The 13,767-nt window shown below is 46.1% G+C and overlaps 5 protein-coding genes across 5 annotated transcripts; 3 read left to right on the top strand and 2 right to left on the bottom strand.

The window, feature by feature from the left end:
- Positions 1-4,286: 4,286 nt before the first annotated feature.
- NCS57_01442200 (uncharacterized protein) lies at positions 4,287-4,793 on the top strand (the record flags this gene model as incomplete). The annotated part of the gene is made up of 2 exons (XM_053064026.1): positions 4,287-4,495; positions 4,547-4,793. The coding sequence occupies 2 exons, from the start codon at positions 4,287-4,289 to the stop codon at positions 4,791-4,793; spliced, it is 456 nt and encodes a 151-aa protein (XP_052907359.1).
- A 2,286-nt stretch (positions 4,794-7,079) lies between these two features.
- On the bottom strand, positions 7,080-7,412 carry NCS57_01442100 (uncharacterized protein; the record flags this gene model as incomplete). Its single annotated transcript, XM_053064025.1, has 1 exon — positions 7,080-7,412. The coding sequence occupies one exon, from the start codon at positions 7,410-7,412 to the stop codon at positions 7,080-7,082; it is 333 nt and encodes a 110-aa protein (XP_052907358.1).
- A 983-nt stretch (positions 7,413-8,395) lies between these two features.
- Positions 8,396-10,020, bottom strand: NCS57_01442000 (uncharacterized protein; the record flags this gene model as incomplete). Its single annotated transcript, XM_053064024.1, has 4 exons — positions 9,605-10,020; positions 9,355-9,555; positions 8,997-9,301; positions 8,396-8,931 (listed from the first exon to the last, which is right to left on the bottom strand). Exons 1-4 carry the CDS (start codon positions 9,985-9,987, stop codon positions 8,396-8,398), a joined length of 1,425 nt encoding a protein of 474 aa, XP_052907357.1. The 5' UTR covers positions 9,988-10,020.
- A 1,080-nt stretch (positions 10,021-11,100) lies between these two features.
- NCS57_01441900 (Trichodiene synthase) lies at positions 11,101-12,309 on the top strand (the record flags this gene model as incomplete). Its single annotated transcript, XM_053064023.1, has 1 exon — positions 11,101-12,309. The coding sequence occupies one exon, from the start codon at positions 11,101-11,103 to the stop codon at positions 12,307-12,309; it is 1,209 nt and encodes a 402-aa protein (XP_052907356.1).
- Positions 12,310-12,930: 621 nt separating this feature from the next.
- Positions 12,931-13,752, top strand: NCS57_01441800 (Methyltransf-25 domain-containing protein; the record flags this gene model as incomplete). Its single annotated transcript, XM_053064022.1, has 1 exon — positions 12,931-13,752. The coding sequence occupies exon 1, from the start codon at positions 13,108-13,110 to the stop codon at positions 13,750-13,752; it is 645 nt and encodes a 214-aa protein (XP_052907355.1). The 5' UTR covers positions 12,931-13,107.
- Between the last annotated feature and the right edge of the window lie 15 nt (positions 13,753-13,767).

Below are 13,767 nucleotides of genomic sequence, written 5' to 3'. Positions count from 1 at the left end.
ACTCCTCGACAATTTGGCCACTACCTATATATCTATATCTATTTAATTAATTACTTACCTTCCTTCCTCTACTATTATTACCCCTCTTTTCTATAATCTAATCCTTTTTGCCCTTTAGCGCCGGCTTAGTATCTTATTTGCCTATTAAAAGTCTTAGACCTTTGCCCTCACGAGAGCTATCTTATATATAATTACTTTTATTCCCTTTATAAAAGACTTTAATGCTTTAAGAATTAACTCTAGAGAGCTATTTTAGTGCCTTTTAATCTATCTTTTAAGGTATTTAGACTAAGATTAGGCCTTAAGCATAGTCTTTAGGGTCTTTAAAGCCTAAGGGGTCAATAGTTTAGTTATCTCCTTAATTAGTATTAGCATCTATAGCTATATATTAAGCTTTAAGACTATAGTTTCTAGGTTAAGAGGAATAAGGCTAGCTCCTTTAAAAGCCCCCTTAATATTTCTTTCTATTATAGTAGCCTTATATATAGCATAGAAGGCTAGAAAGAACTTAGTCTTTAAAACATAGGTAATAGAATATCTAATTAAATACTCTATTTCTTAATTATAAGCCTTTTTAAATAGCCTAAAATACCTAATATTAAGGGGCTAAAGTAAATAAAAGGAATAAGGTAATATATAAAGCTAAATAATCTTCTTCTCCTTATAATATTTCTTAAATTTAATAAAATAATAACTTTTATAGCTATTAAGAATTAAAAAATAATAGTAATTATTTAATTATTTAGCTATATATTAGTTAAAGTACTTTAGCTACTTTAGATTAGTTTTATTATTAATTTAGCTATTTTAAGTTATTATAATAGCCTAATTACCTAGGAGGTTATTATCTTAGTACTAATTAGTAAGGTAATATTAGCCTATATTAATAATAAATAGCTAGATTACCTAGCCTTTTATATTAATTACTTAAATAACTATAATCTATTCTTAGTTCCTAGGCTATATTAATTTTAGCTTTAAATACCTTTCTAAGCTTATAATAATTATTCCGCTTATAATTATGCCTATAAGAAAGCTAATCTTATTAAAGTTATAGATATTATCTAATTAGATATTATACTTCGCGATTATATTCGCTATAAGCTAAAATTAATTATAGATAATTATTAGGTCTTTATATTTTACTCTCTAGTAGTTATATTTATAAAAAAAATATATCTTAAGGGCTAGGTATTACTTAATAAAGTTTAAATCCTAGTAGGTGCCGACTAGTAATATATCGCGGTTAATAAGTAATTAATTAGTTATTTCTTTTATATTATAAAGCTAGGGGGGGAATCCTCGTGAATCTAAATTAAGAATAAAGTAAATAAGGATTTATTCTTCTAGATCTAATAGTTTATATAATTTAGGGATAGTATCGCGTTAAGACTAGATGCCTTGCTGCCGGCGCTAGAGCTTTATATAACGAATATTATATATCTCTATAGCGCGCCGGAGGCTTAGTTTTAGGTTATTTTAAAGGGCTTAAAGGGCAAGAAGGATTCTAGCCTTAGTATTTGAGCTAGATATCTTTTTTGGTGATGAATCAATTGATCAAATGGAGATAATATAGGTTAAGGGATTTTTATCCCACTCGCTTATCTATCCCACTCGCTTATTATATATGTTACTATTTTTATAATATTAAGTTTATAAGAAAATATATAAAAACCTTTTCTTTAAAAGGTATTAAAAGAAAATCATATTAGAAGTTTTAGCTATGTAGTTAATATATTTTATTTCTTTAATAAATCTAATACTCCTTGTTACGGAAACAGAGAGGCGACCTAGCACGTTGACCGCTGGGCCAAGGGGTTAGCTATAACCTCGGTTAGAGATCATAGGTTAAATCAATGCCTAAGAGCCTTCCGTACGTACCTTCTGACATGTAACAAATAGGTAGTAGGGCTTTATAATTATCTTGGAATTTTCTAGCGCATTAAAAAACAGACGCTATTAATAACATTGTGCGCCTATAACCTATCGAGCAATCTCTGTAGGATTAGGTGCGCCCAAAAGTTACACGTTGACCGGTGTATATCTCGTGCCCATAATTCCTTGCACCAATACAGGGCATCCCGAATCGTATCTCTCGTTGACGCCGCAGAATGCCCAACATGCCAATCTTCTTGAGAATCATCGCCTTCCTGCCGTTCTGTGTTCTTCAGATACGCGCATGCACCAACAGCAGCTATGAAGAAATCTTGCTTGAAGAGTCCCGTCAGGATTACCATGGCAGGGCATTCGACAGCTTCCAGCATCTGACGTTGATATACCAAGATAGCAAGCGCAGATCCGAGCAACTTTTTCTCAGAAGGACTTTCGAGTCCTGCAACGGCTAACGACAGGCGCATGCTGCTTTTATGAATGATGAACAATATTCGCCGTAACCAAATTTCAAGCATAGGCTTTTGGAGCCGTTGCCAGCCAAATCCTTCGTCCACGTTAGGACCATGAACTTGTTGCACCTGGTGCAGCAACTTGCTGATCTCTCTTTCATGGAATATCATTGTGCAAGACGCCACTCGTTCCCCATTGGAATTGGCTGCTGACACAACGTCGATCGCTGTAGCTAGTGACCTAGCAATAAAAAAGTGGCAGATGGAGTCTTCATGGCGATACGATGAAAGAGAGGGTTGCTCGACATCAAAGCTTTCAATCATCGAGATTTCGAAATCACCCTGTCGTAAAAGGAGAGGTGTGCCACTGTTGGCTGATTGCTGGACTTTCAAGAATACAGCTGCTGTCCAGAGGCGTGCCCGTATTCGTTCCTCAGGCCGAGACCCTGTGCCAGTGTTGCCGTTATTCTTATTCAAACCCAGTTCCATGCATCCTTTAATTGCCATGTCTGCGAGGGTTCCGCAGGAGTCGATAACACTGCATGAGTAGTCACCAGTCAGTTTCGCGACTATTATGAGACAGAAGACTCTGATCAAAATGATGTCAGCGCGGAACATGAATGGTGTCTTTGCAAGGCATGCTTCTGCCGTCCCGAGGAACGACTTTCGTAGTGGGTTGCCACGACTTTTAGTGGGAAAGGAGACCTGTTCCTCAGGCGAAGTTGCTGCGTACCCGAGAGCGAATATCAGGAAGAGTTGAGCGAGCCACTCATAGCTGGCAGTATAAGGGTTATTCCAGAAGGAGGCAAGTTCCTCTTTGAATGCAGGAACATAAAAGAAGGAATGCGTCACCTCGATCGTTCGGAGGTATCGTTCAATCAGTGAGTCGCACATTTGACGACTAGGAAGACGTGAAATAATGTCTGAGCGCAATAGCGTTGAACCGCTTTCCAAAAACGTAAAGGGAAAATTTGGTGGACAGATATGGTCCTCTCTTCCCTGCAGGGTGGCACTATGCGCCTCGTACCCGTTCAACAGAATTGATGCCTCTTCGTTGTTGGGCAGGGAATCTTTAAACTAAAAATTTTTATTAGCTCGAGGTAATCTTTTGGCACCACGTCGTAATTTGGAGGACTGGAATACACGTGCCTGGTGTAACATGCTATCCCAGTGTGTCCCCCCACGCAAGGCCGACTTCGGGGTGTACCAAGGGACACATGTGTCGGCTGATTCTGGAATGGGTAGTCGTTCTGGGAGAGCTTTGGTGTTCGTCTCAAGGGAATCGTTGTGCTGCGATGCTTTCCGCTGTACGTCGACTTCGGGCCAACTCTGCCCAGCCTGACAGGTCGATATGGGCGAGTTCCTTGGCTGACTGGATGTCGGTTTATGTGGAAATTCACAGTACGTGCACTCTGTAGCCCTTCGACTCCAGACGCATCGACTGCACGGTTTCTTGCGGTCACAGCTGACCTTGAGCTGTCGGCATGGCGTGCATGATTTTGTCCGACGTCGCCGCCCTCGTTCGGCAGGCGGCTTAGCATCGGGACCGAACTTTTCCGTCTTGAACACGTGAAATGACATGATTTAGGTATCTGTCTTCAACAATTGACCAAAGGTGGTAATTTTCATGCATGAGAAATCGTTCGTACTGGTTCGTTTGAGAACAGGAATGAAGCCGAAGACGGCTGGAGAATTTGAATATGCCGCTCCAAAGTGGAGCTGGGCCCACCACGGAGATAAAGGAGAACATATTCAGCTTAGCTCGGAATTATCTGACGCCGTATTAACTCTTTCAGCCAAGTCGTACCTTGAGGGTTACGACAGTCGAGATTTAGATCTTATCAGATTCTCAGCTAACACAGCTATAAAGCACCCGCAAATTCTGGTTTCCATGTCTCACAATCAAGTTACATTTCTCAGTGTTTTCTCTTTTATCTGCCCAGCATGCGTAAAACAGATCTACTTCCTCCCTCGAATGGCCCCTCGCCTGTTGAGGGAAGATCTGGGAAGCCAGCTGTAGTCGATGGCCTGCGGGAGACATTCACCAATCAAGCCACTAAGCTCTCGCGTCAGGACGGACCTTCTTCCACGAAAAGGGAAAGCTATTCTTCTTCTTCACGAGGGACCTTGTATACTGTTTTTGTTATCACCGGGTAGGACGTTCAATTCAAGTCTGCTGCCGGCATCAATTAACATCGTTCTAGGGCATTCATAATCTTACTGATCAACTCTCTCCAGATGACAGTCGTCAGCTCCCTCTCCCCATACGTCACAAGTGACTTCAATTCGCATTCTCTTCTCCCAGTAATCAGCCTTCTGTCGTCAGTCGTGACTGGCGTGATGCAGCTGCCTTTGTCGCGAATCATTGACCTGTATGGACGCCCACAGGGCCTCATGGCGATGATCACGCTAGATGTGCTAGGTACTCCCTCAAACTTCATGAATATGTGAAAGAACTGTGTCTGACTATCCAGGGCTTATTATTATGGCAACTTGCACAAATGTCAGAGCCTATGCAGCAGCCCAGGTATGGACGAGGCCACGCCCTTAAAGTTGTATGATTAGGTATACTGATATTCTCCGATTAACAGATTCTCTACTACGTTGGCTCTGATGGAGTCATCTATGTGATTCGTGTCTTTGCTATGGATAAAGCAACTATACGGACACGCTCATTAGTATACGGGCTCAGCCTGTACACATATTTTGTATCCCCTTTCGCAGGCCCTGCTCTTGCACAAGCTTTCTATAATGCAAACATCTGGCGGTGGGGATTTGGCTCTTTAGCCCTCATCATCCCCGGAGTCTCATCTATCCTCCTTTCTTATTTCATGTGGTACGAAAGAAGGTATTGTTTGGCATTAGATGAGAAATCTTCGTCAAACAAGACAACGCAATCATCTATTTGGACAACAGTCTGGTTCCATGTTCTAAACCTCGATGGTGAGATCCCCCCCGGCAACGAATGAGTTGTGAACAATCAGCTCATAGATGCAGTGATGGGCGTTTTACTTTCATGCTTCGGCATTGGCCTTATACTTCTCCCGCTCTCCTTATCCACCAAATCCATCAAAGCGTGGGAGTCATCGAGTACGATATCTATGATCGTAATCGGTGCCATCTGCCTCCTAGCTCTAGTCATATACGAGTGGCGCATCGCACCTCGAAGATTCATTGACTTCAATATTCTTCGAGACCGCACCGCGTGGGGTGCTTGTCTCTGTATGGGAGGCCAGTCTCTCAGTCTATAGTCAGTACCTCTACACCCTTTCTGCGAGGGCTTCTCGTGAGGCTAACGCATATTACAGCATGTGGTGGTCTTACTACACTTCCTTTCTACAAGTTGTTCACTTTCAAAGTATTCAGCATGCCGGCTATATTCTCAACACCCATCAAATAGGGTCGGCGCTGTTTTCTGTGATCACGGGACTGTAGGTGCTTCATCAAATCACACACACTAATGCTAATTATGGCAGGGTTCTTAAATACACTCATCGCTTCAAGGTAGTCAACGCTATTGGGTTTGCCATTACTACTCTAGGAACTGGCTTGATGATCCATTATAGTTTTCCTAGCTCATCATTCGCCGGCGTAATCGGCACCCACGTTTTGGTGTCTGTGTCTTCAGGCATCCTCGCAGCCTCAGAAATTGCCGCAGTATTGAATGACACAAATGACGAGAGCATGTCAATGCGGGTAGCTCTGCTTTTCCTATTTTCTTGGATTGGCTCGGCTGTTGGCTCTACCATAGCAACCCCCATGTGGAGAAGTCATTTCCCGTCTTTGTTGGAAAAACACCTGCCACCAGAACTCAAGTCTCAGAAAGACGCAATTTTCGGTTCCCTTTCAATTCAACTCTCATACGAGCGCGGAACAGCCGGTAGAGATGCCATTATCAAAGCGATGACGGGAACCTGGTGGTATCTAACTGTAGCAGGCACGGCAACATTAGCAGTGGGTTGGAGTGGGGTTTTGTTGTTGAAGGAGGGGAAACCTATCACAACCCATGACAATGCTAACGCTTGGCCAGGCGGTGAGGAACAGCAGAATGGGCAGGCTCACACAAGGACGGTTCGACCCAAATCAACTACTTGAAGGGGCCTGTAGATGGCCCGTAACCCCCATGGTGGAGTGGTGACAGCTGGGTGATCGCTCTTTGGAGGCTGCAGGTTTGATTCTTGCTGGGGGCCCCTCTTCACTAACAGTTGTATGTTACGCTGTGTTATGGAGCTGTGTTTGCTGCTTGCCCATAAAGGGCAGAGGCGCTGTTTAAGATAGTTGGGATGATATATCGCTGGGGGAGGTTTTTTCTGCCGAAAACGGAAGGGGTTTTTTTTATCCGCTCGAGGTTTTTCCCCTTCTAGGTAGTTATCCCTTACCCTTCTTTTAATCTCATATATAAAGTATATAATCGGTGAGCATAAGTTGTGCATTTCGGGCTCAGGGGTAGCCTCGACGGCATCGACTTTGACTGGGAGTATCCTACCGTCGAGGACCTCCCGGATATCCCGTCCGCTAGCCTGAACGAGGGCAAGGACTACCTCGGGTTATTTTGACTAGGGAGGGATATTAGGACACTGGCATCTTTTTTATGTATGTTATAGATCTTGCCATGCAAAGAAATCGAGCCACTTGCTCTCACCTCTTAAATTACTAAGAGTTCCAGCCCAGCTCCAGCGCAGTACCCGTGGCATCATCAGCCTCTTCCTCCCATTGTGCCCTTTTTTTCGTCTCCATCTAACCACCCAAGCTTATCTCAAAGTCTTGGTCCCTGACTTTAAGCCGTTGCGAATTTACAGGGTGTTTCATCGGGTCGAGGTCTAACTCGAGATCCTCATCCTCGTCCTCGTCCTCTTCCCACTCCTGAGGGATAGGGTCAAATCGGACAAGGTAAACATAGCGCGCCTCACCATTAGCACCCCGGGTCTCGATTTCTGCGTCAGTGTATATGAAGAAATAGCCGCGGTATAATTTATTTGAACAGTGGTGATCGGACTTTGGCCAGACCAAGCCAGGAAGTTGACTGCTGACAGTGTCATCTTCATCTTGATCAGACTCTTGACTAGACATAGTGTCCTCTTCATCAGACCCAGACTCCTCGCCCGAATTATGCTCTTCTTATTGGCCGCTTTCCTGCTTCTTGAGCTTTATAGCTCTCTTGACCTTTCGGATCTGGCGCCATATAGTACCTCGAGCCTCTAATTCGCCACGGAAGTACACTACGCATTCCTCAGCCATAGCATCAGGCAGGAAGAAGAATTCATAGCGAAACCTGCCGCCTCGGCCTCGAGATGAACCATCAGTTAAGCCGCCATAAAACACACAGCCGTCAAAATCACGCGGCGCGTCTAGATGGACTATATAGTAGACCCAGGAAGCAAGAGGAGGCAGGGGGCATTTAAGGGATATGCTCTCCTATGACTATGACATCAAAGCTGGTTTTCCGGTGCGATCATTAAAGACGTGATTATTAGATATAAAATGGCCTTTGGGTGCCAGTCGAACTTTGGGGGGCCGTTGGGGAATCTCTCCTCTAGTGTTCGGGGCCGCGGCTTGTTTTGGTCCATGGTGGCGAGAGTTATAGTAGAAGACGCTCTTGAGAGTTTACAGCGTAGATGGTATAGACGTGGCCGAGTGCACAAAAATGGATGATGATATGAGAAAACAGGGACTATGGACGCAGGTTTTATTTAAGTCTACCTGTGCATAAAGTGGTCAAGAGTGGCAGAATTCAGGTGCAATCCTTGTTTACTCAGTGGTTTCCGGAAACAGCTAGTTGGACTGAGTGTGAACCGGGGCAGTCCGATACATGACTTGACCCAATAATAGCATGGCTTGGACCAGGCGGTATACTGGTAGGCTCCAGAACGATGTCCTAAACAAGGTAAGTTTCGTTTTGCCCAGAGAACTGGCCGAGCGAGTACTGGTTCTGTCAGATTGGGGCCCTCTACAAAGTAACGGCAATTGATTAATTAATTGACTATGTATGCTATTGACTTTGATCGTGAAACCACAATATTATTCGCGGGTCTAATACGCCCGTTTGATCTACTCTAATCTTGCTCCGCTTCGTCATCTTTAAGGTCCCGAAGAACCTCATCAAGGACCGCCCTTTGCTCCTGTCTATACGCATAAGCTCGCTGTTGTCTTTCATTTTGGGGTTCTCCCAGTGTTCTTCCGTATTGATCAATCTCCCTCATCATAGCACGCAAACACCGGGATATGAACTGGACCGTGGCTCGCACATTTCTGCCTGAAGGAATCTTCTGTGGCTCCAGTCTCATTGTGGCTCTTTCGCGAAGGTTGGCTTCTCTAAAAGACACCATCGACACGAAGGTTGGGCTAAAGTGCCTCAACCACCTCACAGGGTGGTCTGGGTTGATAGGGCCGCGACGGTCAAGCGATGGAGACCTCACAGTGAGAAGAGAGAGGTATTTGTCCTCGGAAGTCCAATAAGGGTCGTCAACTGTGGCAGCGGAGCTGAAGACACAGTGGTCAGGGTGCATTGGTCTGGTGAGATCGAAAGGAGAGGACAGAACGAGTTCCGCGGCCTCATTGTCTGGAAGAACAAACCCAAAGTCTTTCAGCACTGGATTTCTGGTTAGCAACGCAGATCATGAGCGATGGGACACAGATACGAGGGCATGTACTTACAAACCGTGTTATTGAATCTCTGTGTCTCCTTGTCATATGCAATGTAAAAAGGATCGCCCGGTTTCAGTTCTATGTTCTTGCTTACAGATAAACCTTTGTCATCCAAGTCATACTCGGTGTTTGTCTCTTGGGCATGGTTCAAGGTTTCAAGAATGGGAAGTAGAATCTTTGCTGTGTCATCCAAGTTCACACCAGCCTTGACCAGATGTTGGAACTCGGACTTGATGTTGGCAACGTCCGGTTCGAGAATGATGGACCAGAAATATCGGGAGTAGAAGCAGTAGTATGCCCAGAGGCCAAGTTCCCTGCACTACATATCAGCTGCCTAATTTTCCATGACTCGAAAACCTCCACTCACAAGGTGAATTGGGACGCATCCCAGCCGCATTTCTGGAGAGTCTCCATAGCCTCAGTCCACCGCTTGACGTGGTCTGTTTTCTGCTTGGCTACAGCCTCCTCTAGAAACGTGCCTCGGAGCCACAAAAGGTCCTTTTCTGACCACAGCAGAGGGATGGCATTGTCCTTAATATCATCCGGCTGAGGAAGGATTTGGATGTACCTGGGTTGTTTGTCAGTCTACAGAGCCTCCTTGGGGAGAACCTACCCACGGGTACCAGAAACTCTGCTCACCCAACAAGTACTGTTGGACCAAGAAGATAGCGTTGATGGTGTCGTGGTCAGACGTACTCTGCAGATACTCTTCTGGCAACGGCTCTGAGTGAGGCAGGTAGGGTGAGCCAGGAATGCCGGCAGAAACGGCATTGAAGTAGGATAGACTGATGCCGTAGGGGACCTTAAAAAGCGTTTCGAAAGGTTGGATAGCCTGGCCGGTGACCAGCACTTCGGCACCTCGGTTCGGTGTGACTGTGAATCTCAGTGAAGGGTGAAAGTATGCGCCATTATGCCGTGCCCACTCGAGGAACATTTCATACTTCTTCTCAGCATCACTGAGAGACTCAGTTTGCTCTTGCTGCAAAGAAGCGACCGTCATTGTAGTCAGATGGGTATTTGGAATGATTGTGATTGGGAAAACTGGGAGACGATGGAGGGGATGAGAGTCATAACAAGCGAAAGAATAGATATGGCTAGATATGGCGTTGAACTCGGCTGCTAGATTACAGTTGTTCTAGACTCGTAAGACGGTGCATGAGGTTAACGGAGCCACAGCTATGATCGTCGGAGCTGCGAAGTCGCACTGCAGGCCGAATTTGCCTGAAACATGGGTCCGTTATCAATGCAACAGTAGAGCACGTAGCGTATTTGCAATGTCCCTAAAAATGACGCAATTGGCAGATTGAAAATCATACGTATCAGCGATTCTAAGATGACGAAACAAGGGGGAGTAAGTGGTGAGGATGTTTCAAATGGCTTTGCAACATTGTCTCTCACAGCATTTCTTTTCTTATCTGTCTTTTTGTCTCTCCCTCCCTCCCCGCCAACGTGTTTGAGTCACACAAAATTGTCGCAGATCGTATGTTGACGAGGTTGGAATTGTAAGAGATAAGCTGCATGCCCCAATATCGCACAACTTGCGTGGTCCCTGCAGCTTGCTGCTGCTTACCGATAGTTGCCGGTTGAGATTTGGACCTGGGGAAGCGGACTTGACGAAAATAAAGAAGAGGAACTTAAGTGACGGATCCCGAGCTCCCCGAGACATCGTTATCAAGACGTGGCTGTTGCTCCGGCGCGGGATCAACCTTGCTCGAGCCGTAACGATTCGCCCCTTGCGAGCTTGGCCCTCGCTATCTTGACTGAACTAGGACAACCTGAAGTCTTGGCAAAGCGTTTCTTGCCACTCATGATACCGCCTCTACTATCCAGAGTATACCTTTGACGGGTAGGCGAGGTTGGTATCATACGGGGTCAATGGAACAAAGCTCACACGGGAATGCGACTCCTTTTCGTCAAGAGAATGCAAATCACAGTGGATCTACCCTGTTTATTCAAAGGCAAGGTTTTCATGAAGCGTAGGAACAACTTGAATACTTTAAGCCCCCAGCCTCGAAGAGCAACGGAGCAATAAGCCCTTTGAGCTCACCCAAGCAACTCGCCTTTCATACAAACTTCTTTCTGCTTCAGCAGTCTTACCACACTATTTATCAACATGGATGACTCGACCTTCCTCGTATTCGTCAGTGCCCTGAACAGGTACTTCGATACCATTCAGTACAACGACGACATCTATGATCATGAGACGCGTGTGGCAACCCTTCGCCATGTCTACGCAGAGACTGCCAAGTACTTTGATCAGCCTGAGCAGAAGGCAGCGATCGAAGCCCAGCCTGCAAGATTCAAGGCCATCATGCGCACCAGCTCTCAGGTCGTGGTGTACTGCTGGCCCAAGTGCTCGCTGAACGTCATGGTTGCTGTCAGTGTCTACTTTGTTCATATTGTCCTCCTCGACGACAGCACCAACAACCCAAGCCCCTTGATGTTGACATTTGGCAATGATCTCATCAAGGGCGAGCCGCAGAAGCACCCATTTTGGTCGCTGATGAACGCTCACCTGAGCAATTTTCTCAGCTACTATGGGGGATTTTGCTCCCTCGCCATCCTCAGGAGCACCTTTGATTACTTTCAGGGGTGCTGGGTGGAGCAGCACAACTTTCACGGCTATCCTGGTTCTGAGTACTTCCCGGGCTTCTTGCGTCGCTTGAATGGGCTTGGGGGCATCTGTGGTGGAAGCCTGTTCCCTCGCGACGACTTTGATGAGGATGCTTTATTCCCCCAGATTGCAACTGCTATCGCCGAACTGGAGATTCCTGTCGCCTTCATCAATGACCTGATGTCTTTCTACAAGGAATACGGCAACCCAAGAGATGAGGTGAACCTGGTCTCGAACTGGTGCACCACTGAGGGGCTCTCCATCTCCGAATCCTTCGAAAGACTCACCAATGAAACCTGTCGCGGCTCCAAGCGCGTAATGGACGTGTTGAACGGTCTCAATGATAAGGATCCCAAGATTTCCAAGACTATTCATGCCTTCATCCATGGCTACGTCACCTGGCACTTCTGCGATGAAAGATTCCGTTTCAAGGAAGCGTATGAGCGATGCGGTGACAGCCCCGAGGAGCTCAAGTTCCGCAAGTACTACGAGAAAGCCATGGCTATTGGAACCATTGACTTCAAGGAATGGGCTGTCTGGCCCCCTGTCAACGGTGCCGAGAAGATGGCGGAGATGAATGGAATCCCCAATGAAGTCACTAATGGTATTCATGATGGGGAGACGGAAGGTTTGAAGAACGGTATTTCGCACGGGCTAGGCAATGGAGAACTTCTGAACCTGTATGCCACGCCCATGGTGGCTAAGTAAACAGATAGGCTGGACTTTCCACAATCATCTTGTCGGCTGCCGACCTGCCGACCCTTGAATTTGACCAAGTTTCATTACAAGCACCCGTACCATACTGACGTACAGAGGAATGGTGGGAGAGATTTATTCATGGATTAGATAATATGTGTATCATAGGGATACTCGTAAAATTAATGAGCTCGCAGGAAGCTTGAGACCCTGGTCACTTCCTTCGTAATGAGGTGTTTCTAGCGTAACTTGTACTTCCGATCCATGGCAGCATGGTTGAGCCAAGAAGATTTCCGCATTTGATCTTGTGGCCCCTGTTAGCGAAAAGATTTATCCTAGGCGATTAGCCAAGTCTCCTGAGATCATCTCATTTGGAGAGGGCTAAATACCAGTGCCTAGCAGCAAGGCCATCTCTCCATTCCTTGGCTGAGAACCTAGGGCAGCAAATCAGTGAGATGGTGTGAGCCGGACTGTTCAACTTGAGATACACAATCGGGAAGCATATCTCTCCACTTAGTGTGACGACGCGGGATGATCATCGGCAACTGATATTTCAAGACACGCTGCCCTTGCAGAGCTAGAGTCCTTGCCTTTCTTGGACGCGATAAGCTCGCATTTGGAGGATAAGTATCTATAAATACCTGCAACTTCAGATGCACCTCTGGTGGGACTCTTTCCCTTTCAAGCCCAGATCGATACTTACTACCAAAGACCTGGCCCGGATTCCACTTCCCACGCTCCTCTCCAAGATCAGCATCATTCCACCACTCAAACCCCAACAGAACACAAGCGGTATTGATCCTCCACAAGATGGATACTCTCATTCAGCGAATTGTCGACACTTACGCTGAATGTGCCCCCACGTATGATGAGGAGGTCACCCAGTTCCCGTATTACCAGACGCTGAAGAATCTCGTCTTCACCTTTGATTGGGCCGGCTCCGTGCTGGACCTTGGTTGCGGGACCGGCCTCCTCGGGCAGCTGCTTTACGAGAAAGGCGAGCCGTTCACCATCATGGGGGTCGATCTGTCGCCCGCCATGACTGCAAGCCCGTCCATCAGCAAGTACTACGAAACACCCATTACCATTGGGACAGTTCAAGAAGCCATTACCCAGCCACTTAAAGTCAACCATGTTGCTTGTTTCGGGACCCTGACTTACCTGAACGACAACGAATTTTTGACCTTCTTGGAGCGGGCACTGGATGTGGCACAGAGATCCATCACGTTTGACATGGAGGACGTGTCGGAGGAGTACCGAAAAAAGATGGCAGAAGACAACACGATCCTACCATGCTATAACCACACCAAGGCTTGGAAGGCGTGGAAGGATTCCAAGCTGCCAGCTGGTTGGGGAGTCGTCTATGACGAATATGGACTGCAGTATCACGATAACCATGAGACGGGCTGTGATATCAGCGACACGATGGTTCGGCTGGAAAAGGCGGGAGACTAGATTCTGCATCGCGCT

Source organism: Fusarium keratoplasticum, chromosome 12, assembly GCF_025433545.1.
Source record: "Fusarium keratoplasticum isolate Fu6.1 chromosome 12, whole genome shotgun sequence".
NCBI lineage: Eukaryota > Fungi > Ascomycota > Sordariomycetes > Hypocreales > Nectriaceae > Fusarium > Fusarium keratoplasticum.
The sequence above is the reverse complement of the archived record's forward strand: the minus strand, read 5'-3'. Positions and strand labels throughout refer to the sequence as shown.